Consider the following 25544-nt stretch of genomic DNA (forward strand, 5'->3'; position numbering starts at 1 on the left):
GACGCCAATTTGGTTCATGGTTTAATAGGTAAGCAATAAAAATCCTCAAAAATCATAGTATAGTTATATTTAAAAAAAGATAGACATTAGTTATTTACCTAAAATTATCTGTACACGTCGATAAATAACAAGCAATAATCGATTTGGAGGAGAAACATTGAATTTGGACTGAATCATATTCTGGTATATGTAGAGAAAACATATTTACAATTTTAAGAGAATCTATCAAACATACGATTATAGAATACCATATACGTATAATATAAAATATTTGAAGGTACATTATATACTTATAAGCTATCAACACGTCAGTCGACACACCACAATAATATATCAGCGAATACAGTTCGAGCACGCATTACAAAAATTTTGTTCGAAAATTATATTCACGTCTTTCAAGCATATACACCGACACATTACAACAGCCTTAATATATTTAAAATATTTTTCTTCAAGCAGACAATTCTCTCGATTTATACACAAATCGATAAAATACATAAGATTTACTAAACATTGCTTCAATGTTTTCCGAATTACAAACATCGATTGTTTTGGTATCTAACTTAAATTTACTTTTCGATAACTTATCAGAGTTCCCCGTTCAGAATTGAAAAATCAGAACATACAATGTCGTCACGATAAAGTTTACATATCGTGACGACATTGAATTGTCGTGACACTCGTAAATGACCAATTCTCGTTTTTTTACCAATATAAAAATGGAATGCCTTTTGATATGGTGTTTAATACTATGTTTGCAAATACCGTTTCCACGACATCACTTCAACAAAATAAACCACAAGAAACATTCAAAATTCATCATCTGAATTATTAACATACAATGATAAAATATTAACATACGATTAATTATTTATTGCATTCTGTAGACTTATTTATATTGAAGATGGAAAAATATAAGCGAATTTCTTTAGGATAAAGCTTAAAATTTGGCAACAATCTTATTCACGTTTATGGATTGAAAAAATAGCGCATATATTTTTCGTAATGTCTTAACAAATTAAAATTCTATTGCAGATCCACTCGACAAATACAGTAATCGTAAATAAAGGTACAATTATAAATATCTTACTAAAAGACTTGACAAAATATCTTAATAAATTGGGATTTTTTTTTGTATTGACTTAACTTTCCGTTCAATTCACAATCAGCGACAATGTAAACGACGCTACAATTTAAATATTATCAAAAAAGTGTATAATGTAACTAATGAAAGTATTCTTTCACAGCTCGCGTCACTATAATTTTATCTAGATAGTATCATAGTTGGTGTCTTGGACATGTCTATCTAACATTGTCTAAATCATAACTATACAAATTACAATAATTTCCAAGTCTAACTAAATCGTTTACACGCCTAGCTTCCACAGATCACCGTACATCCACACAGACAATTTACATTAAAACTTATTCGGATAATAAACCTAAATCTAAACCATTTCACGCCTGAAACAATCAGTCTTCTCTTTGCGACAATTATTTTTTTATATTTACATTTCCTGACTTACATCTGTTCATTTACAAGGGAACCAGTAGGCGCTACGAAACCAAATATATACTAAGACTTTGATTATTATTTATATTTAGTATTATTATTAGATTAATTTTTTTTTTATTATAAGGCGTTGTCTTTGATGGATAGAGAAAACGTAGCGAGGGGAAATATTATGAAATAATTTTTTTATGACTGAAATTTCTAAAATAATACCCAATTCAGGAAAATATAGTATTTCACATCAATACGCTTTCACATTGTAATCTTTTGAAAAAAAATCTCAAGTGATCCAAACTAAAACATAGCCAACCAACATCTTACATTATTGATGTTTAAAAATAATCGTTATTTTGTCGTCTTTACTTATGCAAAAGTAAATGACACAAAACACCTGAAATGTTTATCGTAATGAAACTATTAATTAAATACGATGGAAAAAAAAATAAACGAATTGCCGTCACGACAAAGTGTGAACGGACGTTTTGATGTCAATCTAAAGACGTTCTACAGAAAACTACAATGGACGGGTCAAACAAATGTTCAACAGAACAATACTATGATATTGCTTTGTTCATATATTTAAATTATACAGACGCATGTGTATGGCACAAATATTTAACAAAAACTTCTATGTTGAAGATTTAATGCGCAAAAAAAACTATTTTTCTCGAAACTACTGCGTCTTTATACAAAGACATTGTGACAATGAAATAAAATGTTATGTTTTGAATATAATTTCAGATCATATTACGGTGTGGTAAGTTCAAGTATGTAAATTTATGCCATGTCATAATTCATTTGGATATTATATCAAATGTAATCGTACAATCGATGGATAAAGATATTCCTTTAATCTTACGGATAATACATTAGTATTATTACACGATAAATCGTTGTTATTTCGAATAATATTCATTTCGAGATTTTTGTTAAATTTTACCAAATTATAATAAAAGTTTTGGTAAAAAGTTCGTGATGTTTTCACTTTAGTGATGTGTCTAAATCTTCTTCTATTGCTTGATTTGTATATAACCAAAAAAACCTTCATTTGTGATTGGTAGAATTCCTTTCTGTGAAAAATTTGTTTCAATATGTATGTTCAGAAAGTTCTCGTTTTAAGCCTGAGAAAGTAATGAGGGTTTCTACCCTCATTTCATATTCTTTTCAATAATGTACTGTCACTATGTAGCCCAGACGCCAAAACCTTTAAGTGTTTTATTTACCACCAGAATTAACACCGCTTATTCGTGCTGTTATAGCCACAGTGTTAATAGTCGCTTTATAGTATCTCGTATGTTAAGATAGAAGATGTACTAGAAGCGACTATTACAACGTGACTCTATTTAGAGAAGACAGAGTTTTTATGTAGAGCTGGCTGGCGCGACACAATTCCTTTGTTATATTACTGTCATTGGTTACAAATCTCTATGTAGAGCGGGCGAACGCGGCTAGAGAACATTTTGACGTCACAACGTCTTATAATTCGATAGAGCCGGCTGCACGCACGAAAAAACATGACTCATGCGGCGTTACCTCGCTCTGAGGCGTTCCATGTAAGGCCAGAAACGGACGTTGTCACATTCAATTATCGTCAGTAAACCGACTTTACAGACAACCAATTTTTTCATATGTCAATTGTCAATCATGGTTGCTATATGTCTCTATGTAGAGCAATCGAGCGCTACAGTATACCATTAGTATAGTACTGGTAGTTATCGTAGAGCCGAGTGGAGAGCGAATGTAGAGCGTCACTAACGAGTCTATCCACGAGCTGACGTAGTTGGGGTTCCGTACGACCGATGTGGAAACGAGCTCGGAATGAAGATACGGAACTACTGCTTCGGAGACACGCTAGTTGACCACCTGGTGAGAAAATAGTATTTGTTAATCCATACTAATATTATAAATGCGAAAGTTACTCTGTCTGTCTGTCTGTTACTCAATCACCCCTAAACTACTGAACCAATTTTCATGAAATTTGGTATGGAGATATTTTGATACCCGAGAAAGGACATAGGCTACTTTTTATCCCGGGAAAATGACAGAATCCCGGAAATCCCACGGGAACGGGAACTATGCGGGTTTTTCTTTGAATGCGCGGGCGAAGCCGCGGGCAAAACCTAGTACTAATATATAGGTGTTCATGTTTCGTAAGACACAATTCGTTATTATGATATATGAATGTCACTAAAAATTAGACGTAGGTAAATAATGTACCAAAAACACACAGAAGGTGAAGCTACTATTACTGCTATAAACACCAAGATACATATAGCATTTCAAATCAATTTTAATGAAATGTTTATTTTTGTTAAAATTAGTCCGTTATTGTGATTGTATCAAGATATTTTAATTGTAACATTAATAAAATGCGTTATCGGTTATTTGGTTACATAAATACATACACACATTAGTATATGACTGAGCACATAAAGCTAAAGGTACAAAAAAGTTTGGAAAATCCAAAAGTGCACGACTCATAATGCTCATTTAATTATGAAATATAAAAAAAAAAAAAAAAAAACTTATTGTAGTTTTCGTTTTTTATTAATTGCAATTAAACGACACTGAATTAATTAATCATTCGCATTCAGTGACCTACAATCGTCGATTAGAATATTTAAAAAAAAATTTAACTCAAATGATGGATTTTTTCACAAGTTATAGTGTTTTCAGGTTTCACACATGACGGACAGGAAAATTTTTTGACCTATTTCGGTGTTTTTTTCCAATTCTATTGAAGTAAATCAATTTTTAAAAAGTATGGGATTAATCTCCTTTAAATTATCTCGACAATAGTATGCAAAATATCTTGATTCCGTGAACTAATAAGGCTATAATAATAAGAATAGCTGCAAAAATGAGGCGAAAAAAATTTTTCGATCGTAAAGCACTCTCTGATGCTTCGCATCATAAGTCGTGCAACAATTGACACATCTCTGTCGTGCAAAAAAAATTTATACATTTTTTTACATAATTACATATAAATACACAAACTCCATACCCATTCGCATAGTATCGACGAGATGCAGTATCTGGTCGCAGTGTTTGCGCGCCGCGATCAGACCGCGCAGTATGAGTATCTTGAAATACGCGAACATGTCTGAATTCTCGCCGTCCATAACTTCGACGAATTCGTTTGTTAACTGTAAGGTTTAATATTTATTAATTATTTGGGACAAAAGATAGAACTGATTGTTTATAAATAGATGAGAATCATAGTTCCAGAAAAGTTTTGTCTGAACTGTTTGTAAGTAGGAACATTCGAGTTTTAATTTTAGATTCGTAGTGAAACTATATTCTACAGTTTAAAGAAATGACCTACTATGCACCCTAAGTTATAAAAATTATTAATTTTATGTTCTACTTTAAAAATGCCCCCAAAAAAACTTAAAGAAACATTAATGTGGGATGGTAATCATTATTATACATATTAGGAGTAAGTCTAACGTTTGCGATTGTCACAAACATTACCTTGAACGGTGAACTCTCGAATCCCAAGTTCTTCGGTGATATCGAAAATATAAATCCAAAATCGATGTGGATGATGTGTCCCGCGCTGTCTAATAAAATGTTGCCATTATGCCTGAAATTAAGATTTTTTTTATTGTAATGTGTGTTAATTATTTCATCTATTTCTATCTGTCGATTACCACAACAGAAATGAAGTTACTTATAGTATTGTTATGGTTACAAATGTTAATGATATGTTAAGCCACTTGCTGTGTAAAATACATTAAAAAAAACTCAATTTGTGATCTGTAACAGAATACGTACAATAGGCTATTTGACAGTATAAAAAATAAATTACTTTTTTGTGTAATCCATATATCTATAAGGTTTTTAGGCGATTCAAATTAATAAATGATATAAATAATAACTTATTTATTTATAAATCGTCGAGAAAAAACATCATATTTTTTAAAATTACCACGTGACCGAAAACATCCATGATTGGCTGCATCTGCTATGACGTCACAGCTGCGTAAATAACAAGTGATCCCAACGTTTAGGTACTCACGTCGTTGCTGAATTTCGCTTTTGGTTTTGTTTCTAGTATAACTTATTTCTTGTGATTCAAGGTGTCTGTAATCAGTTTTGTTCTTTATGTGTTATTTTTGTTTGTAATTTCGAAAAAGCAGACAGTAGAAATCTACCTTAAGTGGACGCTATAATGGTTGGCATGTTCTTTAAAAACAACCCAGATTTTTACGCTCCTGAATTGAGAAATGTGAAAACAGCGAAACGGCTTAAATTGTGTCTAGTAAAACATACAAACAACACAGAATTGAAGGGTGCGATATGAGTTTGAATCTTTCTGTACATCATCAATTTATATATATCATTATCTAACCTCAAGCAGGTAAGTAATGAGACGATTTATACTATGTATTGCAAATAAAATAAACTGCCTACTAGGTATTCAACACCATACTTACATCGAAGTGGTCTTCACAAAAAAATATAACTGTTTTAATTGATAATATATCACTTGGATTTCTGCGAGCTAACTGCAACCACTTTCTACGCATTTTTATATCTTTTGGAGCGCATATAAATAGTTTGTCAGGGGTTTTAATAGTTGTATTTCTGCATCCAGGAACTACACACCACCTATACGAACTCATTTTCTGGTTTTTAAACAGATTAACTTAATTATACAAAAATTAAAACAAAAACGAACAATAAGTACTAGGAGCAAGTTGATGTTTACGCGGCTGTGACGTCACCATGGTCGCGAGACGCCATATTCTTCAAAATTGTGTTTTGGCGGCATATTTGAATATCATGTTTTTATTTTCCATTTTCTCAATGAATAACTACAAAAAATTAAGAAACATGTGTTTTGTGTGCTCTATAAACGTATCTTAATAATTTGAGACAGTTTTCAAAACCTTGTCAAATAGCCTATTCAACGTCAGATTACAATTTATCAATGTAAAAGCGTTAAATTGCGAAATAAGTTTATTTAAAACTAAACAGACAAACGAGCCCCGCGAAGCGGGACTCTGTCCATTAGGTATAACGAGGGACTACGATAAATTCGCATCATAGTCTATAAAGCGTGTTAATCGCGATTCAAATGTTTCGGGTCACAATTTTTCGCACTTTAGAGTTCACACTTTAGAGAGATTTGACGACGCGGTTGGCGCAGTGGTAAAGTTACTGCCTACTGAGTCGACAGTCCCGGGTTCGATCTCCGGTCAGGGCAAATATTTGTGTGATGAACTCAATTATTTGTTCTTGGGTCTGGGTGTTATATCTATATATTATGTATTTATAAAATATTATATTTATCGTCGCCTAGTACCCACAACACAAGCCTTAATTGAGCTTACTGTGGGACTAGGTCGATTTGTGTAATAATGTCCTTTAATATTTATTTATTTATTTATTTAACAGCATCAGCACCTGTCCTTCAGCTGCAGCAGGTAGCTGGTGAGCGCGTAGGCGGCGGCCGAGTGCACGAAGTTGCGCTGCGCGCGCAGGAAGCCCTCGCTCGTGGCCGGCCCGTGCTCCAGCTGCAGCCACGCGCGGAGCGACTTGCCCGACTGCTTCTTGATTTGGTGGAGCGACACTGAGTTCAGCACCTATATAATTCATTATGATTAAGAAATTTATTGTAGAAAAGGGTAAATTTAAATTTGTAATAGACAAGAAGAACTGTTCTGATTCGATTCGATCGTATGGTAACATGGGAACCATGTCATTAATTTTAATGACAAGAAAAAGTGCATTCAATATAAAAAAAGAAAGTTTAAAAACTAAAACTACTATAACACGATCTAAAAGGAACGAAAAAAAGTAAACGGCGTAAATAATCTCCACTAAACAAGAGCGGTACACTAACAACAAAATGAATTCTTGTTTGTAAATTATTAACAACCTTCACATGACCCTCAAAGTTAAATCTATATTACTTATAAATAAACCTGTTTTGAAACAATAAAAGCAGATTGGTTATATAACTATAGACAGTGCCATTTGAATATGAATTTAACTCACTCGGGACCAAAGCTAACAACTTTCTACGCATTAAAATAATTAATAATATATCGCATATTACGACCTCATAAGGGCGGAGTGCTGTCAACCTTCATACACTTATATTATGTAATAAATAAACAATAGTATACTAGGTCGCCAATTGTATAAGCCCCTTGCTATGTAGCTATAAGAAATAACAAAGGACTATCAGATATGATCTTGTGGGAATAAAGTGAGCAGATTAAGTAGATATTAACTCACATATTACATATTATTATTTTTTTTACTTTTAATAGTAGAAAACAATATTCTGAATCACTATCATGTTAATTTAATAATCCCACGACTCTATCGAACATCTCCAGCCACTGCTATATAAGACAATTCACGTTGCCCCTAGCAACGCAAGCCCTTGCTTATATACCTACATCACACCGGCTGTATGAGATCGGACTCTCCCTTCCCTTATATTTTTAACCGACTTCAAAAAAAGGAGGTGGTTATCAATTCGGCCGGTATATTTTTGAAGTGAAAACTTCTTTAGCGGCGTTGGGTATAAAATCTTAAATTCGCGTCAGGACACGTGGCCTGATCGAAAAAGCGTAAGACGGACTTTTTTTTTTTTAGCCCTTATATTCCATGCGTAAGTCGGATACCATTCCAAAATATCAAACATGCTGAACGTTAATAATCAAGTTTTCACTTCTGCCGGCACTCCCGGAGTGCAACCCGTCTTTTTTTTTATCCAGTATACAAGAACAACTCACCGGCTGTATCAGCCCGGATTCTTTATCCAGGCATATAATCTCGTACGGTCTCAAGGCTAGCGGCACGCGTTCCAGCTCCCACACGGCTTGCAACCGCCTCAGTAACTGCGCAGCTAACATTTCTTGGCGAAGATCATCTCCGACTTTCACTATGCAGCCGAGTAGCCGCCATCCGGCTAGACAGCCGTATGGGGATGTTGCGCGCATGCGTGATAGTTTGGTTTCCCACGACTCCTGTGGTGGTAATGTAAATATACATTATAACGGTTTGGTATATATATTGCAAGTATATTGCTATGATATTACATTTTCATTATTATTAATATTTGTTTAATTATTTGGTCCGCTAACTGGATGGACTAGATTTAACGGCGCGATTTCAGTGTCTAATCAACATTTTAATGGCTAAAGGCTTATTTGCTGTATTTATAGACATGGACACAAATATTACCGTTTAAAGTAATTGTTCGAGGATATGACTACTGCACGCTAAGTTTTTGGAAGGGGAAAACTTACATTTTTGTAACCTTTTAATATTGTGAGAACTAAATAAAGATTTATTATTTCATCATAATCCGTGTCGGTGTATACCTTGAGCGCGACCGCGGACGGGTCGTGCGGGTCGTGGCGGAACGCGTTGGCGGGCGGCGCGGCGGTCGCGTCCACCAGCCGCCGCCGCACCTCGCCCGCGCCCACCGCCAGCGACTCGCGCGACCCGCACGACGACGCCGACTGCACCGACTGCACCGACTGCACGGATTGCACGGACAGCTGGAGGAGATAAATATAATAAAATTAAAAACAATTTTATTGAGAATCACGTACTTTTTTGATTTGGGTAAACAGACAATTACAAAATAAGGGGTAGAGATACTGTTTGTACCGACTACCGATTGAATAGATTGTACGGAGAGCTAGAGAACGAAAAAACATTTTAATATAAAGCGATCGCTGGAGAAGGCAAATATATTTTAATGAAAAAGACAGCCAAAACAAAACTTACAGGTATATAATTATCATAGTAGTGTTATAGCAGTATTGTACAATTATAAATAATTATATAATATTTAAAATACTAGCATAAAACCTAAATATGAAAACGCGTAATAAGCGTTTACCATATATCTTTGTCCAAACATTGGTTCGTTTTCTTCAGGTAAGAAAAATATAAACAACATGTAGTGTATTCGTTAAATGAAAGTAATAACACAATAAAGATAATGACGATAAGATTAAAGAGAATTTTACATAAATTATATAATAAAGTGAAAATCGTAATCTTTCTAGGAAAAATTCATCATGTCAAAGTAAATGTTATGCACATAACGTGAAAGTTACTCGCATATTTATTTACAATGTAAATAAATACAAGATGCCAACGACAATACAATATGTAAACGACTCTTTTAGACTCGATTTTGACCCTCTTTAAACGACAGATTTAATTCAAACTTTTTACACTTATCAAGGATTGATGCCACTGCAATAATTTAATGAGATTAAGCGAATTTTTTAACTAAATTAATGTTATACACGCTTACCTGCGACACGCAATCCGGAGCCGGGCACGCCCTGGGCGGACACGCTTGGAAGCAGGCGTCCTCATCATCATGGCTCCAACAGTCACTATTATCTACATCATCCATAGCCGAATACATTGAGAGACTTGGCCATTCCGGCACTAGGTTCTCTTCGCTTTTTGTATGGCGAATCGGGGGTGAGTGCGGGGCGGGAGGCGCGGGGGGTAACAGGCGAGGGGGGAGCGGCTCGTGGCCTTCCGTTTCGAGCACTTCCACGTAGATAATGTAGGGCGCCTGTAAGATAAAGGAAGATGTTAAAACTGTTGTGTTTTTATGAAGTGTGTTGTAGAAGAGTATAGTTTTGGACCCAGAGATAAAGCGGAAATCCAGCAACTATCCGGTATCCGACACGTCCGGCGGCCTTAACACTATCCAACCGAATTAACAACTATTAGGCCAGGTAACTATCCGTTCGAACTCTACGGACACAAACAAACAAAACTAACAGACACTTAAATATATGTGAAATAGTTTTACAATTTACAATACACAGATAGTGCATTAATAAAACAATTAATATTAAGTAAAAATGTAATTAACATTTGGTAGATATAAACGATATATAAACATGTTGATCATCGGAGGAAACAACAGGATACATTCTTTTTATAGTAGCAACCGTGAGAGCGTTCATCTCAGATTGACTAAAATATTATAAGGTCGTTAAATTTGGCCTTCCAACGTAATTTTATTGAACACAAGCATTGGACCTTACTATCCATACATGTGTTTATTACTATAAAATATTAATCTTCTGATTGATTTCCTAGACCATAAACAATAAATATTTGAATATTATTTCATGTTATTTTTGCTAATTACAACAACATTGGAGTGATACAGTTAAAACATATTTCCTGAACTTAATGTCAAGTTAATTTCAATTTAATGGTCTTGACTTTCAGGTTCAATTAAGTAACACATGGTAACACTCAACCTTGCACTTTGTTTATTCTTACGTTTGCAATATTTATATTAAAAAAAAAACTACATACTTTAATTTTATTTTATCTTTTACTAAAAATTTGGCAATAGTTTTATTGTAGACAAGCTACAACAAGCTACAAGCTTCAGTGTACGTGGTCTAGATTTCCGCAACATAATTACTACACTTCTGTCTTCTACAAAAGAGGATTATAGATCATTTTAATTTTAAATTCATGGCAAAAAAGAAAAACCTAATTCATTTTTAGATAACGAACTAAAAACGATTTCAAATGATAAACATACGTTGTTTACTTATTGTATAACAAACGCAAAATTTTCCGATCTATTTCTATAGTGTTTTTTATCATTAAAAATTTAATTATCTCTATATAGATGACTCATAAACGCTCAAAAATTGTCCGACGCAAAACACTGCGTACGCGTGTACTCGGCAGAGTTTTTTTAATGAGTGATACAATAGACTTTGAACATAACCACCACGCAATAAGGTTCTAATTTCAATGAATGTCTTGTATAGTTCGTACAGAATGAGTCTCTAGTTGTGTTGTAGTACATACATACGTTAATGCCAGTGTTACATTTGAAACCCTTTTGTAGTTAGCACGCGTTTTCCCTAATAAGTGAATCCGATAAGATTCCTTACCTTGTCCTTGCTGTTGAGCACCGCAGCCGCATGCGGCGGTATCCTGAGTACATAATGTGGCTTCTTGTGCAGTGGGAGCCAGACCCTCGCGGGCAGGTTCAGGTCGAGGGTCACCAGCTCGGCTCGCAGCCGCCCGTTGCGTCGCTCCTTGTCGGACACGCTGGCTAGCCGGCGTCCGATGTTCGTGAGCGCTGTTAGGAACTGAAATAGGGAGATATTTGTATTAATTTTGGATTTTTTTATGGGTTTATTAATCTTACTTCATAAGAAAGGATTCAGTTTATTACAGGGACAGCTGCACTGTACATTAAAGATTTATAAAAGGTTATCTATTATGCTTTTGCAATATCAATTGATGAAATTATCTCATGAATGCATGCATAGTGAGCTAAAATGTTTATATAATAAAAACAATCTAATATAAACAGTACAGATCTACATCTCTTTGGTGTTAATTACGAAATATGAATAATGAGTTATCTAATCATTTTGCAAGTATAATCACGATTACCAGAGATGTTTATGTTTAATTCGATGAATAATAAATTAATAACCTAATGCTGTAGCAGAACTGATTGCACCTAAATAAAAACCGCTCAAACACTTAGGAAAATCCCAAAAATAAACAACATCATTCGGATATTCTTCACAATAACAGCATCAAAGAGAAATGAACGCTCGTATGACGTAACGTTACGATTTGAGGTATGATTCTGTCGAATGACCTCAACAATCGAGAAAAGTATCGCTTTCGTGGGAAAATGGAAAGCGTGGGCTCTTAGCTCTTAGCTGATACATTTTAAAAGTTGCTGAAACTAATTTTATAGGAGCTATATATAAATTGTTTGTCATTGCGTTCCTTGTTTATACACGTGATACGATGAAGTCGATGATTCTGCATCTCTTTGAGTCCAAGCATAAAATGAATCACTTTCAGGAAAAGATCTTTTACATTTACAGATGTTTTGATTTTCATATTAGGTACAATTTGGAACATAATATGTAATCCTCTTATCTTATAAAAGTTATTTAATCAATCCTATTTCTGTCAATTTTATCTGGTTACTGGTGGTATAAACTATTTACCAACTTTGCAATGCATATTATGATAACGATTATGAAGAATAACACTATTTATACACTAGCTAGCCCCCGCGAAAATAACATAGCCGACTGAAACTCCTACCAAAATCGTTTCCCTGCATAACATACCAAACAGAAACAGAGACTTCAATTCAATTTTGTTATACACAAATCAATTTACAATCAATAACAATTTGTGCTCATAAATTACGTCACAGACTTGAACGATCTGATATGATAAGCAAGCCTCAAGGTAAATACTACCCGTTGTTACGTAGGACAGAATACAGATACTGCTAGTAAGATTTTTTCTTTTTGCTGCTTACAATTAGTAAACACGACGAAGCCATTAAACACCACATCAAACATTGCATATTGAATCTTGACAGTAATTATTAATTAACGTTTAAAATCGCTTAATGTGACATTGGATGTGCTTCGAACCTTATCATGAGGCCGAGACGAGGCAATGGTATAGTTTGCAATGGCATACTCATTCTATTGTGTATTCAGTTATAATCGCGCAATTGTCATATTACATTTAATTCATTATTTTCAATTCAATAAAAATGCCTATACAGGTAGATGTAAATGAAGTAATCTGTTTAATAAATAAAAAAATATAATGGACAAGTAAATGATTTTATACATAAAAGAAATGCAATTACTTTATACTTATTCGTAGGGCATAATAAGGGTCGCTTTAAGTAAACATCAAACAATTCTATTACCAAAAGGTCTTATCAAAGGGGGCTATTTATATGAACCCAAACAAACTAAACGCCGACCGGGACCTTTCAATAGTAAGTACATTTTCGATTATCCTCAGACCGAAACACGATTCACTTGAGAAAGAATCATCATACAATGTTGTCTTCAAGGCAATGGCTGAGCCAAGTTTACATTGCATACATTTTTTGTTGACTCGTCTGTTTGTAAGTGCTATAAACGGAAAAGGTCCGCTATTCGTCATCGGGGCGGAAGTGCAAAATACGCAAAACGTCATAAAATGATAAACGTATAATATCTATGTAGACATTGTTTGTTAGGTTTGTTTATTTGTACTTAGATGAGGCTTATTTATTTATTTATTTATTTATTTAAATACTTTATTGTACTGCCAACAAAAAAAAATTACAAAAAGAAAACTTATACTAAAAGAAGACACAGCACAGATGGCGGCCTTATCACTTATAAGTGATTTCTTCCAGGCAACCAACTGATGATGGGATAACATAATAGAAAAAAAGGAGGTGGGTAAAAAGTATACGCAATAATTATGTAATATAAAACTAATAGAAAAAAAAAAATATACTAATAAATATACTATAAATAATAAATAGATATAATAATAGATATCATATATATACATACGTATATACCTATAATTATATATACATACCATAAGTAAAATAAATACATACAATACATATCGTAATACATGTACATAATATAATATGTATAAAAAGGCAAATTACAGCGAAAGAGAGATCATGAGCTAAAATATACTATCCCGAGTCAAAAGCAAGATTCAAGTAATGATTCCTGACAAGGCTTTTGAATGTGGATAGCGTTTGGGCTTGTCTGATATTTATCGGCAAGGCATTCCAGAGTTTAATGGCAGTAACCGCAAAGGAATCGCCATAGAAGTGTGTGCGGTGAAAAGGAATGCCCAGAACAAGCCTATCCACAGAACGAAGAGAATAATTTTCACAATGCAGGAAGTTAAATTTATTTTTGAGATAGGAAGGGGTCTTAGGGTCAAAAAGGATACGATATAGTAGCTGCAGATAATGCACATTCCGGCGAAGACGGATTGGGAGCCACTTGAGCTTCTTGCGAAAGGAGGAGACGTGGTCGTATTTGCGAAGACCAAATACGAACCGGATACCGAAATTCTGAAGACGCTCAAGTTTGTCTAATTGCTCCACTGTTAAATCAGGAAAGCATGCATCAGCGTAATCAATAATGGGTAGGAGTAGGGATTGTGCTAGCATAATTTTTGTCGATATGGGTAGGAAGTTACGAAGACGCCGTAGAGAACTAGACGCAGCGTAAAATTTCCGACCAAGTTCCTGAATGTGATGGGACCAAGATAAAGTCTGATCCAAGTGAATACCTAGATTTTTTACATTCTTACTGTAGGGTATGATTACGCCGTGAATATTAATGGAAGGCAATATACCCCAGTCAACCTCAGAAAGTTGATAAGGACTACCGATAACGATAACCTGGCTCTTTGATGGATTCAACTTAAGGCCGAATTGATCGCACCAACTAACTATGTTAGCCAGTTCGTTATTAATAGAGCGAACAGCATGCGGTAGGTCATCAAGCGTTGACTGGACATATATCTGTAGATCGTCAGCAAACATATGGTAGGGAGAAGTTAATAGGGATGTGAGATTATTAATGAAAATGGCAAAGAGAAGAGGTGACAAGACGCCACCCTGTGGCACACCGGCGGAGACTGCGCACCAAGATGAATGTTTTTCATCAAGCAAAACACGCTGCCGCCGATCGCCCAGGTAACTTCGAAACCAGTCAAGAACTGTTGATGAAAAGTTAATAAGACGTAGCAAACTAAGCAGTATATTATGATTTACAGTGTTAAAAGCATTGCTAAAATCCAGAAGTGCTAAAACTGTGAGTTGCTTGTTATCCATACCGTGGCGGATGTCATCAGTAACTTTGACAAGGGCAGTGGTCGTACTATGACCGGGACGGAAACCAGACTGATAAGGACTAAGGATATTATTAGTGTTGAGAAAGGTACTAAGCTGGGAGTGGATAAGACGCTCAAGTACTTTGGAAAGAAAGGGTAAGATGGAGATGGGTCGGAAATCAGATAAACTTAAAGGATTCGATTTTTTGGGAAGAGGGATGATATGAGCGTCCTTCCAGGCGCTAGGAAATGTTCCGGAGACAATTGAAAAATTTAGGATATGGGTGATGATGGGAATAATGATATCAAGGATAGGAATGATCATATTACGACTGATAAGATCAGTACCGATGGCATTCGACGATATGGACAGGATTGTCTTCTTAACGTCATCAACAGAACTTTGTTTAAAAATAAAGGGAGGAAAATCAGGAGTAGAAACGGTAGAGAGATTTTTGAGAGTAGAGGCATTTTTTACGGTATCGTTAGGAATAGATGAAGACGCAAAGTGTGAATTTAAATTGTCAATATTGATGTTGCAAGAAGGGAACGTATGGGAAGATTTACCAACTCCTAGAGATTTTAAAAATTTCCATATTTTAACAGGGTCGCCGTTTTCGACCGACTCATGAATATGGCGTCTTTGTGCATCCCTACACAATACGTTGCAACGATTACGGATAGTTTTATATTTGTCCTGCATCTCGGTTGATTTGGCCGTCTTCAGTTTAGTCTTTGCACGATGTTTTTTGCTAAGAAGAGATTTAAGTTCTGGCGAAAGCCAAGGGGCAGGAGTGTGCTTCTTCTTCACGGGCCTTAAAGGGGCATGCTTATCATACAAAGCAAGCATAATGTCATTAAATATGTTCACTTTTAGGTCCATTGTTTCAGCATCAAAAACTGCTTGCCAATCACATTCGGAGGCATCCAATTGAAGTTGGTCGTGGTCCATACCGGCAAAATTACGCAGCAGGATAGAGGTGGGTTTGAATTTAGGAGGACGGAGTTTATAGGATAAGTAGATGAGGTCGTGATAGGAAAATGCATCCGCGGAGCACTGACCATGCTTGGATACGGAAAGGGGGGAGGAGGTAATAATGATATCAAGGAGGGAAGGGCAGCAGCCGGGAGAGAAGTGGGTAGGATTAAGTGGTAGAATATGGAGATTGTGTGAATTTAGGAGAGAGTATAATTTCTTACTGCGGTGGTCGTCCTTAAGTAGGCATGTATTAAAGTCACCCATAAAAATAAGATGATTATACTCAGGAGTGAGGTCATCAAGGAGGAGGTCAAAGGAAGAGAAGTAATTATTGGTTAGGGAAGGGCTATAGAATACACCAAGGAGAATTTTGGAGTTAGGTAGTTGGACTTCGATGAGGAGATGTTCGGTAGTATTGTTAGGAGGGGGTTGGGAGGAAGATCGGATCAACTTGAAGGGGATGAAACTACGAAGATATATCGCAACTCCACCACCACCTCTGCCAATACGATCATTTCGGATAAGATGGAAACCAGGAAGGGAATAATTGGCTGATGGAAGGGAAGGCTTAAGCCATGATTCGGACACCAGGATAGCATGGATATTATTAGATACGAATGATGCAAGCATATCAGGAAAGTGAGCCGGAATGCTCTGTGCATTGATGTGAGTGACGTTAAAATTTTTGGGAACATCATTAAACAACGTAGGGAGGACAAGGGAAAGAGGAGAGGAAGCACTATGAAAACTATTCTCATCGCTGTTTAAAGAATCGAAAGACGTTGAATGACTGCAATCATGATACTCGGAATGCTCAGAACTAATATTAGACATTAAAAAAAAGTACTAATAAATAACAATAAAAATAAACTACTTAAAAATAATAATAAAATTTGAAACAAAAATAAATAAATATAAGATATAAAAAAATATATATATATACTAATTACAAATATTATAATATTACAGATACAAAAAACTATACTTAACACCTCGTACCCTCCGGAATTTAACTATACATCAATTTAATATACAATTCGTATTAATCACAATTCACAACACAAAAATAAAAAATATTTAAAACAAAAACAGTAGATCACAATCAATTTACACATGGCAAGTATATCTAACAAGGAATAATTAGACGTTTGACCTTATAATCTAAGCGTTTGACATACAGTTTACAAATGACAACTGACACTTGACAAATGACAATTACAAATGTTATCTGTAAACAACGAAAGTGAAAGAATTTAGCTTGGAGGTAGCAAAAATAGATTAAAGTAGAAGGTAGATTGGAAAATAATAGGAAAGTTATACATAACTATGAAATACGTCACAACAGTTTATGAAGGTCATAAATAAATAGTGTTTAAAGCAAGTTCTAGCCAAAAGTTAACAAAAATTACGCAATTTAAGAAAACAGAGAAGAGAATTGAAGTTGTGAAGGTCCTATGATGAGGAATACATAATACAATTGTGCACTACTTCCCTTTAACAATCCTTTTTGTACGAGATACTATTTTGCTATCTTTGGAAGGAATATTGGATACTGCAGTGATACCTGGATTAGGTTTATCGTTCTGAGCTGCCAAGATAGATTTAAAGTCAGCAATGTTCTCCACCCGATGACGAACACCTCCAGGTCCAATGACAAAAATATGCCCATTTCTTGTCCAGCATTTAGTGATGCCAAATTGTTCCCGAGCAGCCATAAAAACCTCATGCCTGCTCTTGGTAAGAAATTCGGAGAGAGTGATCCCCGTACCCTTCAGATTGATTTTGGATGACCAAATGTGCTCCTTGTCGGACAGGTTACGGAGTTTGATGAGAATAGGTCGTGGCTTGTTCTCCTTGGGGCTTCCTAGCCTGTGACATCGACTCACTCCATTGATGGACAAATCTGGTAACTTTAAATTGGTGGACAAAATACTCAAGGTTTGAGAGGTCACATTTTCATCTTTATTTTCCGGAACACCATGCAGCAATAAAATTTTCCTTCTACTTCTCATTTCCAGATTGTCACATAACTTATACAGACAGTCAACCTGAGTCTGTAGGCATTGCAGTGAGGTGATAACAAAGGATCGGAAAGCTGTAAAGTCAGATGCCAACCTAGACGGAGGACTGGCCAATGAAGTGGTAGTGGAAGTTTTTTTGAGATCCTCTTGGAATTCCAGCATTCTTTTATTAAACATTTCGGACATCTGTGCCATAGATTCCTTGATAGAATGTAAATCCATATTGTCATTCATTCTTAAGATTATAAAAAGTGCAGTCAAGTGAGGTTAGGAATGACAAAGTAAAATAGAAAGTGAAGAATTGATTTTGGATAGTAGTTTTAGTGTTATTTTTGTAGGAGAATGATCCGGCAAGTACGTAGGTAATTTAAAACATAATTTATTAAACTTTTAAAATTAAATACCAATTAAATAGCATGGAGCAAATTAATCGCGTGTGTACTTTTTTACGCCTACCGCCCAAAAAGGCTTAATATAATATTGAAGAAGATTTCAGAAGTTACTAGACAGAGGTCCATTATTAAAATAAACGAATACCTATTGAAATAAAACATGTATTAAAATAAAAAATAAATTAAAAACTTTCGAAACTAGTGAATGGGACAAATAGGAAGGACTCTTTAAACAAATAAAAATACATCTTAGTACGCACTACGCGTTAAATATGCGGAATAAATATACTTAGTTAAAATTATTTTTATCCAAACTTATCAATTCATTAAAATATGTTGTAGATTATTATCTATTCTTATCCTTTAAACGATCACAATCGTCAAAGTTCTTAATTTCAATAATATTATGTGCAACCTTTTGATATAGAGATAGAGATATACTTAATCTAATAAAACAAACTATAACCTGCAATTATCATGACGATTATTTTACTCAATGTAAATAAAAGCCCAAATATAATAGCAACTATCATATAACATCATAAACAAAAGCTAAACCAATCGATCCTCCCTGAACAAAAGAAAATTCACATTTTCAGGGTTTACCCAGACAAAGTAAAAGGGAAATTACAATATTGATTTAATCGTCCTACGCGAAGTGACCTCAATTTGTGTTATAGTTTTTTGGCTGATAACGAATGATGCAATTAACTATATTAAAAATTGTTTAACTACTTGTATACTTAATCCATTGACATCAAGAACGTATTCCGTTTTATAATCGTTAAATGTGACCTAAATTATTTAAATATTTTTTTCTAACATAATATGTATTTATTATCTTTACTATCTATCTGTACTGAATATTTTTAATTATTAATAACTCAGGCCCCGGAATCACAGACACAATAGAAAATCTATTGTGTCGTGGACCGATCGGGCCGTTCGGGGCTCAATGGGTTAAATGGAGTAAATAGAAGTTTATTTAACAGTGAACCCTTTCTTGTAAGATCGGTTAATTATCAGTTTCCAACATTATCATTATCAGGACAAAATGTACGTGATATAATCTTATTATAACAGATAAAGACATTATATTTATATGATAATTCTCCGATTTCGAATAGCTCTTCGCATCATATTGAATAATTTAAACTTATTCTCGTGTAAATTTGAGCGTAATGAATTTTATTTAATTGGCTTACGTAACAAGGTTTAAGATTAAAAAATGTAGAATGTGAATGCTCACCTGTGTTTGTGGAGCTAGCCTTGGCGCACCGCACGAGCACTGTTCACCGCACAGACATCCGCTATCGAATGCTCTTCCAGAAGCCAGGTCCCCTAAATGCCTTCCCGATGGAGTGGCAAGCCTCAACGCGGAGGCATCAGAGTGAGCTCTATGGTGCCCTCTTCTCGCCGCGGGCCTTATCTCTTCAGCGAGTATTGAATCCCTCAACTTCGTCGCTCTAGACCTTTTGGCGTCTCCGCCGAAAGCCGTCAGTAGCCACGCGAGTCGCAACGAAAAGTCAGCACTTTGTTTACACCTATGCACTAAATATGGCCGTAAAACTTCAGCGACATCACCCATCTCTATATACATTGTCGCTAATTGCGGAAGGTAAAAATCGACGTCTTCATGTGGGAATGAGAACAGTTTGTTGGCCAGGTACGTTTGTACACCTGGCTCTTTTGAATTGAAGAGGTATGAGATCGCCATGCTCATATCAAAGAGTTTACTTTCGAACAATCTCAAGAGAAAGTCTTTGTGGTTTGCAGTGTCCGTTGCAGTAATTGTTTTAGTTGTCGTATATGGGACGCACTGTGTGGTGGCTATATCCGGTGGATCCGGGGGTTTATCTGTGTCTTCTGGATTGCCAGAATCGAGGCTCTCTCGCGACCTTGCTGCGGCGGGTGTAGGTCTTTCTTCATCGTGACTGTCTGGTGGCGTGTGTATCCCGGAGTCGTCAGAGCCGGCGGGAACTTCTGGCGGGAGGGCGAGCCGTGGGGCGGGCACATCGCCCGGTATGCGGAGCGGCGCGCCCTCCGGCGACGTCGGCGTCATGTCCTCTGGTATCCTTTGGAGGACAGAATCCAGGGATCGGTTCCTCTGGTGGCCGCATCCCGCTGGCGGCCCGTTCGCACCCGTCACATGTCTACGAACAAAAAATATACATACTTATAAGTAAACTACCTTTATTTTATCTTAAACTATATAGAGTCAGAGAGCTAGCTTTATTATACCTATATTTGTCGTCGAACGACTTATAGAAAGGGTCCTCATAATGACGTATTCCAACAACAATAATCTTTTTAACCATTTGTAATTATTTTTTTATTATTCGTGAAACAGCACTGTTATCATTTATCACATTCAAATCACGCACAATACTATAAGTTGAATAAGGACGCACTTTTGACACTAACGCGCGCCATATGTTTATAGCGTAACCGTGTAAATAAAACTGACGAACATAATAACACAGACGCGTCCGCTTCGAACGCGAGCGCACAGCAAACTGTTTTACGCAACAAAACAGGCACGCAGCGCCGCATACCGAAGAAGGATCACCTCGATTACACTACATGTACATGACCGCGTCTAAACAATTTCTGTAGCCAAACTGAAGCAGTAAACAAAGATTTCCCCAACACACTCTCGGCACTGAGCACATATATTTCCACAGCTGAAGAAACTGACGTACGCCTTTTAAAATGAGACATTTACAGTGCAAATAGACGAAATAGCCTTGGCCAGGCTTGCTCAATTCGAGCGCGCGTTAATTTGTTAACCATATCACGTAGAGCTGTGTATTTTATCTCAGCTGACGCCGTTAGTATGCATGCACGGGTTAGGATTTCATACCAAAAACATATAAGGGCAACACGAGGTGTATTAGTTATAACTAATTAGTATTCATTGACAGATTTTGCAAATCGATCCATAGACGGATTGTGGTACATTTTATTTGTTGGGGAATATTTAAATGCAATGTACTGTTAATCGTGCTTATAAATCCACCAGGGCTCTCAAGTTCCAGGGTCGTGGACGATTTCTAAGAGTACCCGCGGCCCCGGCTAACTGCGCGGCTCGACGGAACACAGTGGGGTTTTAGTCGGTAAGAATCCGACATAACCCTTGGCTCCATCCCCGGGGGCCGTGGGTATCTTTCGAAGATTTCCCCACTATAAAAAAAAAAAAAAAACCGTCCGATGCCAGACATTGTTTACGGCTACCAACGGAGACGTCGTCATGACATAAGATTAAAGAAAGCATACAAACACGTCGGAGAAAGCGGCCAACGACCTCAAATAATTTTAACACCACTCGAGTGCGCAATCAAAAGATCAATCTGTATGTATATGTTTTATATATTTGGTTCATTTATTTTTAGAGTTTTATCGAGACTGGAGCACATGTTCCCCCTCGAACAGATGTGCTGATGACGAACTAACGATAATCAACAGAGCAATTTCAATAGGAGGGAAGTATAATGCTAAGTGAATTAAACCAATAAGTACCTACGTCAATTTGTTTAACCCAATATTTAAAGAATAATACGTAGCAAATAATATTTTTGAAAACGATACAGTGTACCTTATTAATATTATGTACTTAACCAATTTTAATGCCTCGTATTAACTTCCACATATAAGCGGATATTTTCGCAACTATATTTATAAGTTTCGCAAGTATCGTTTCGCTTGACATCCTGTTTTAGCAAAGTAATGGTAAACTCATTAAAACAACCGAATGACTAAATATAACCTGCAATGCGCAAATAATCGCCGTCTTAATTACCACTCCTATCGCGCTTTTCGTGATAACTGCAAATTATTTCAAATCTCTGAGAAATAGCAACAATTAAATCCATGAAATGATGTGACCAAAAGGCAAATGAATATTATGTTGTTCCATAAAACAATTATTGTGTTTAATATATCCGGAATCAAGACAATGTAGTTGTTATTATGAACACATGACTAGAACATGTGCTATTATTATAAAGTTAACAATATCAACATGCAGTGCACAACTGGACAACTGAACACTCGGCAATTTGACCTGTGTGGATATAAAACTATAATACTCAGTACACATACACCGGGCACCTATTAAGAATCAGCAACGATTCGAACCAAACAATAAACCTCGCGTGTCCGACTGTAATTCATTTACCAAACTCCAATTACACATAAACAAGTGACTAGTTCCAGCGAGCCGGTCGTCTGGAAAAGCGAGGACGCAACGAAAAATATTTACAATTCCAAATGTTTTGACGGCCCAATTTGAACGTGATTAAATAATAAGTCAAAAAAACTACAGACACGCTTAATAGATTCCGCCATGGTTATCAGTTCTTCGTTAAAAGGTAAAATTAGTAAGGCCGTTAAATTAGTAATAAGTAAAATGACGGTTCAGATTTCTCTTCCTATCATACGCTCTGATTAAATTATTGGACATTACAAAACATAAAAAAACTCTGATCATCAAGTATTGAAACTATGGAATGTCTTTCGCCAAAAATATATAAGGTATAAAGCAATTTTTTTTCACCATACACAAACACCAATTCAGCACATCAGATGTTATTCAGAGAATTAGCACTTAACCCCAACGGGCGGTATATTGATTTCAATTTGTATGTTTACACACGTTCAACACAACAACTTCGAATGCGGGTTAATAATGGTTAATTGATCTGTTTCAATGATAGAAATATGAGAATACATGTCATGTGTACTTGGCAGTTTATCAATCAGACCTATGTTCAATAAAGAACATAGGTAATCGTTCACAACAAAGCAATAGGTGCATTATAAGTCGTACATTGTTCTAATTTATAACAATGTATAGTGCAAGTACATCATGTATTTACCAATGTTTGTATACTTGAAGCATAGCATAAGCAATTAATTTTCGTCAAAGCAGCTGATTATGTTGAATAAACCGGTCTGAAATAACCACGCACCGAGTGCGTGCTCATAATGTTAATGTAAATCTCCACCCATAAGTGCAATACATCAAGTTTAAGGCAAAAAATTGCCTCATTAGAGCTATAAACTGCCAGCAGCAGAAGGCTTTTTATGGATAATTTAAAATTAGTGCCGCAGCAAAAATCCAAAGTCACAGTCGGATTTTCTTGATAAAAAATCTAACAATTTCAAGTGTCCAATTTACGAAAACGTTTTCGTAATTTATGTAAAAACCTTAATATGATCTCATGAGAGATCAGCGCTACATTCACTACGATACCTTATGTTTCTGTCCATATTTTGGAGTAGGTATATTTCAATAAATATTTAACAATGCTGGTAGACGTAGAGTCACATACCCAATTCAGCGTATGAACGACGTCAATAATAATTAATAAAACAATGGATGTTTGATTGAATTGAACATTATTGTTATAGCTTTCCACGTGTCGAAGAAAAACATAGACCGGCTGTTTCTCATACATTAGAAATGTATTTTAAGGTGAAAGTGGAGCATGTTTTCAGGTCTTAGAAAAGTCACAATAAGTAAAATATGCTAAGAAACAAACAGTAAAGTTCGGACTGTATTGTTTCCACACTAAAAACTTATAAGCCATATCTTTGGAATACATTCTAATATAGAGAAGTGACTCCATATTTATGTAGTAGACAAACTTTTCTCGATATTTTTATCTTTCTAAAGTAAGAAAAACATTCAGAAAGTATTGACATTACGACGCGGACATTTATGTCGTGTCTCTAGGATCATGTCTTTCAAACTGTGTAGCGAAAGTCAATCGAGTGAGTACTTACTGAGTACAGAGACCCTGCCACTTACACCGTGTATGGCGATGATATGGTAGTTTCTTGTATCGTGCAATTTCTCTTTAGCACTTGATATGTTTATTACTTTTACTCGTGAATGAAAACTGACTAATGTTGTAGAATTTGAAAGGAAAAGCGTTTTGAGAGGCTAGATACAACAAAGGAGAGCACAGTTATCGAGCATGAAATTCGGTAATTATTAAGATTGGAATTTATATACAATTAAAAAAATATAAATTCTTTATTTAATAACTGAGGTACACACCATTGATTTTCAATACAATATTCACGAAGTTTCATACCTCCCACGTAAAGTCAACGTCTGCTATGTCAAGTGTCCAAGACCAAGTTTGATGAGCCAAGTCAGAGGAATTGGGATGGAATCGTGAATATTTAACTAATATAATTATCATCTAATCAATACATAACGGTCATGCTTGGTAAATTATAACTTAATTACTACAATTTTCAATATATAGCGTTCGTCTCTTGTAGCCAAATAAAAATAAAAATGTAAATATTTTACTAATAGGTAGACAATCTCGCACAGAAATGCGTGGTTTCTATATTATTTCAAAAACATCTAGTAACATCACTACCAAGTATTCTTCAAACATTAGACTAATCAAAACAAGTAAAAACCCACAATGCAATCATAGACATTGCTACCTATTCGCTATACATCGGGATAACAGTGCATACTACCTACGCTCTAAACACGAAGTGACCCTGCCTAATTTTAGCAGCACCGAGCAGTTAAACCATGAAAGCGGAACAAACTGGCTTTCACGTCAACATTTCGGGGTATGAAAAACTCCACATACCTTAGCAATATTTCTAGGCATCCAACTGGTCAATAGCGTATGAAAAACTTCTATTCCCACTGGAACATTAAGTTTCGCCTTTCCCAGCCGTGTCAAAGGAGTCCGTAACAGTCCATACAGGAAGTTGTTATGAACGTCGAGTAAAAAGCCTTTAAACCTCTTCCGCGATAGGCTTCACGTACTTATATATTCGTGCTTTGCTTTTAAATTATTTTCCTCCACTTGACAATAATAATTACACGTATAATTATACATTTGGATGGACGTACGTACATAATGGAACGTGATTTTTATTTTTTGAAAATTGCTCTTTTTATGTGAATTCAAAAATACCACATGACA

General features: G+C 35.5%; 1 protein-coding gene across 2 annotated transcripts in view; it reads right to left on the bottom strand.

Annotated features, from left to right (window-relative positions):
• Positions 1-50: 50 nt before the first annotated feature.
• Positions 51-25544, bottom strand: part of fwd (phosphatidylinositol 4-kinase beta fwd) — a 71627-nt gene continuing 46133 nt past the window's right edge. Inside the window, exons 1-10 of one of the 2 annotated variants that reach the window (XM_089700002.1) lie at positions 20821-21161; positions 19829-20732; positions 11440-11640; positions 9810-10082; positions 8860-9039; positions 8269-8502; positions 6926-7104; positions 4988-5099; positions 4518-4659; positions 51-3376 (exon numbers count right to left, since the gene is read on the bottom strand). In XM_089700002.1, coding sequence (XP_089556128.1) covers positions 3195-3376; positions 4518-4659; positions 4988-5099; positions 6926-7104; positions 8269-8502; positions 8860-9039; positions 9810-10082; positions 11440-11640; positions 19829-20732; positions 20821-20897 — 2484 coding nt within the window. In that variant the 5' untranslated portion in view covers positions 20898-21161 and the 3' untranslated portion in view covers positions 51-3194. Of the gene's footprint in view, positions 3377-4517; positions 4660-4987; positions 5100-6925; positions 7105-8268; positions 8503-8859; positions 9040-9809; positions 10083-11439; positions 11641-19828; positions 20733-20820; positions 21162-25544 lie in introns of those variants that run through there. The other variant, XM_089700001.1, reaches the window with a different exon arrangement.

This window comes from Colias philodice, chromosome 10 (assembly GCF_061535455.1).
Source record: "Colias philodice isolate Cphi_HAF_F1 chromosome 10, ilColPhil1 Martin Lab GWU primary, whole genome shotgun sequence".
Classification (NCBI taxonomy): Eukaryota; Metazoa; Arthropoda; class Insecta; order Lepidoptera; family Pieridae; genus Colias; species Colias philodice.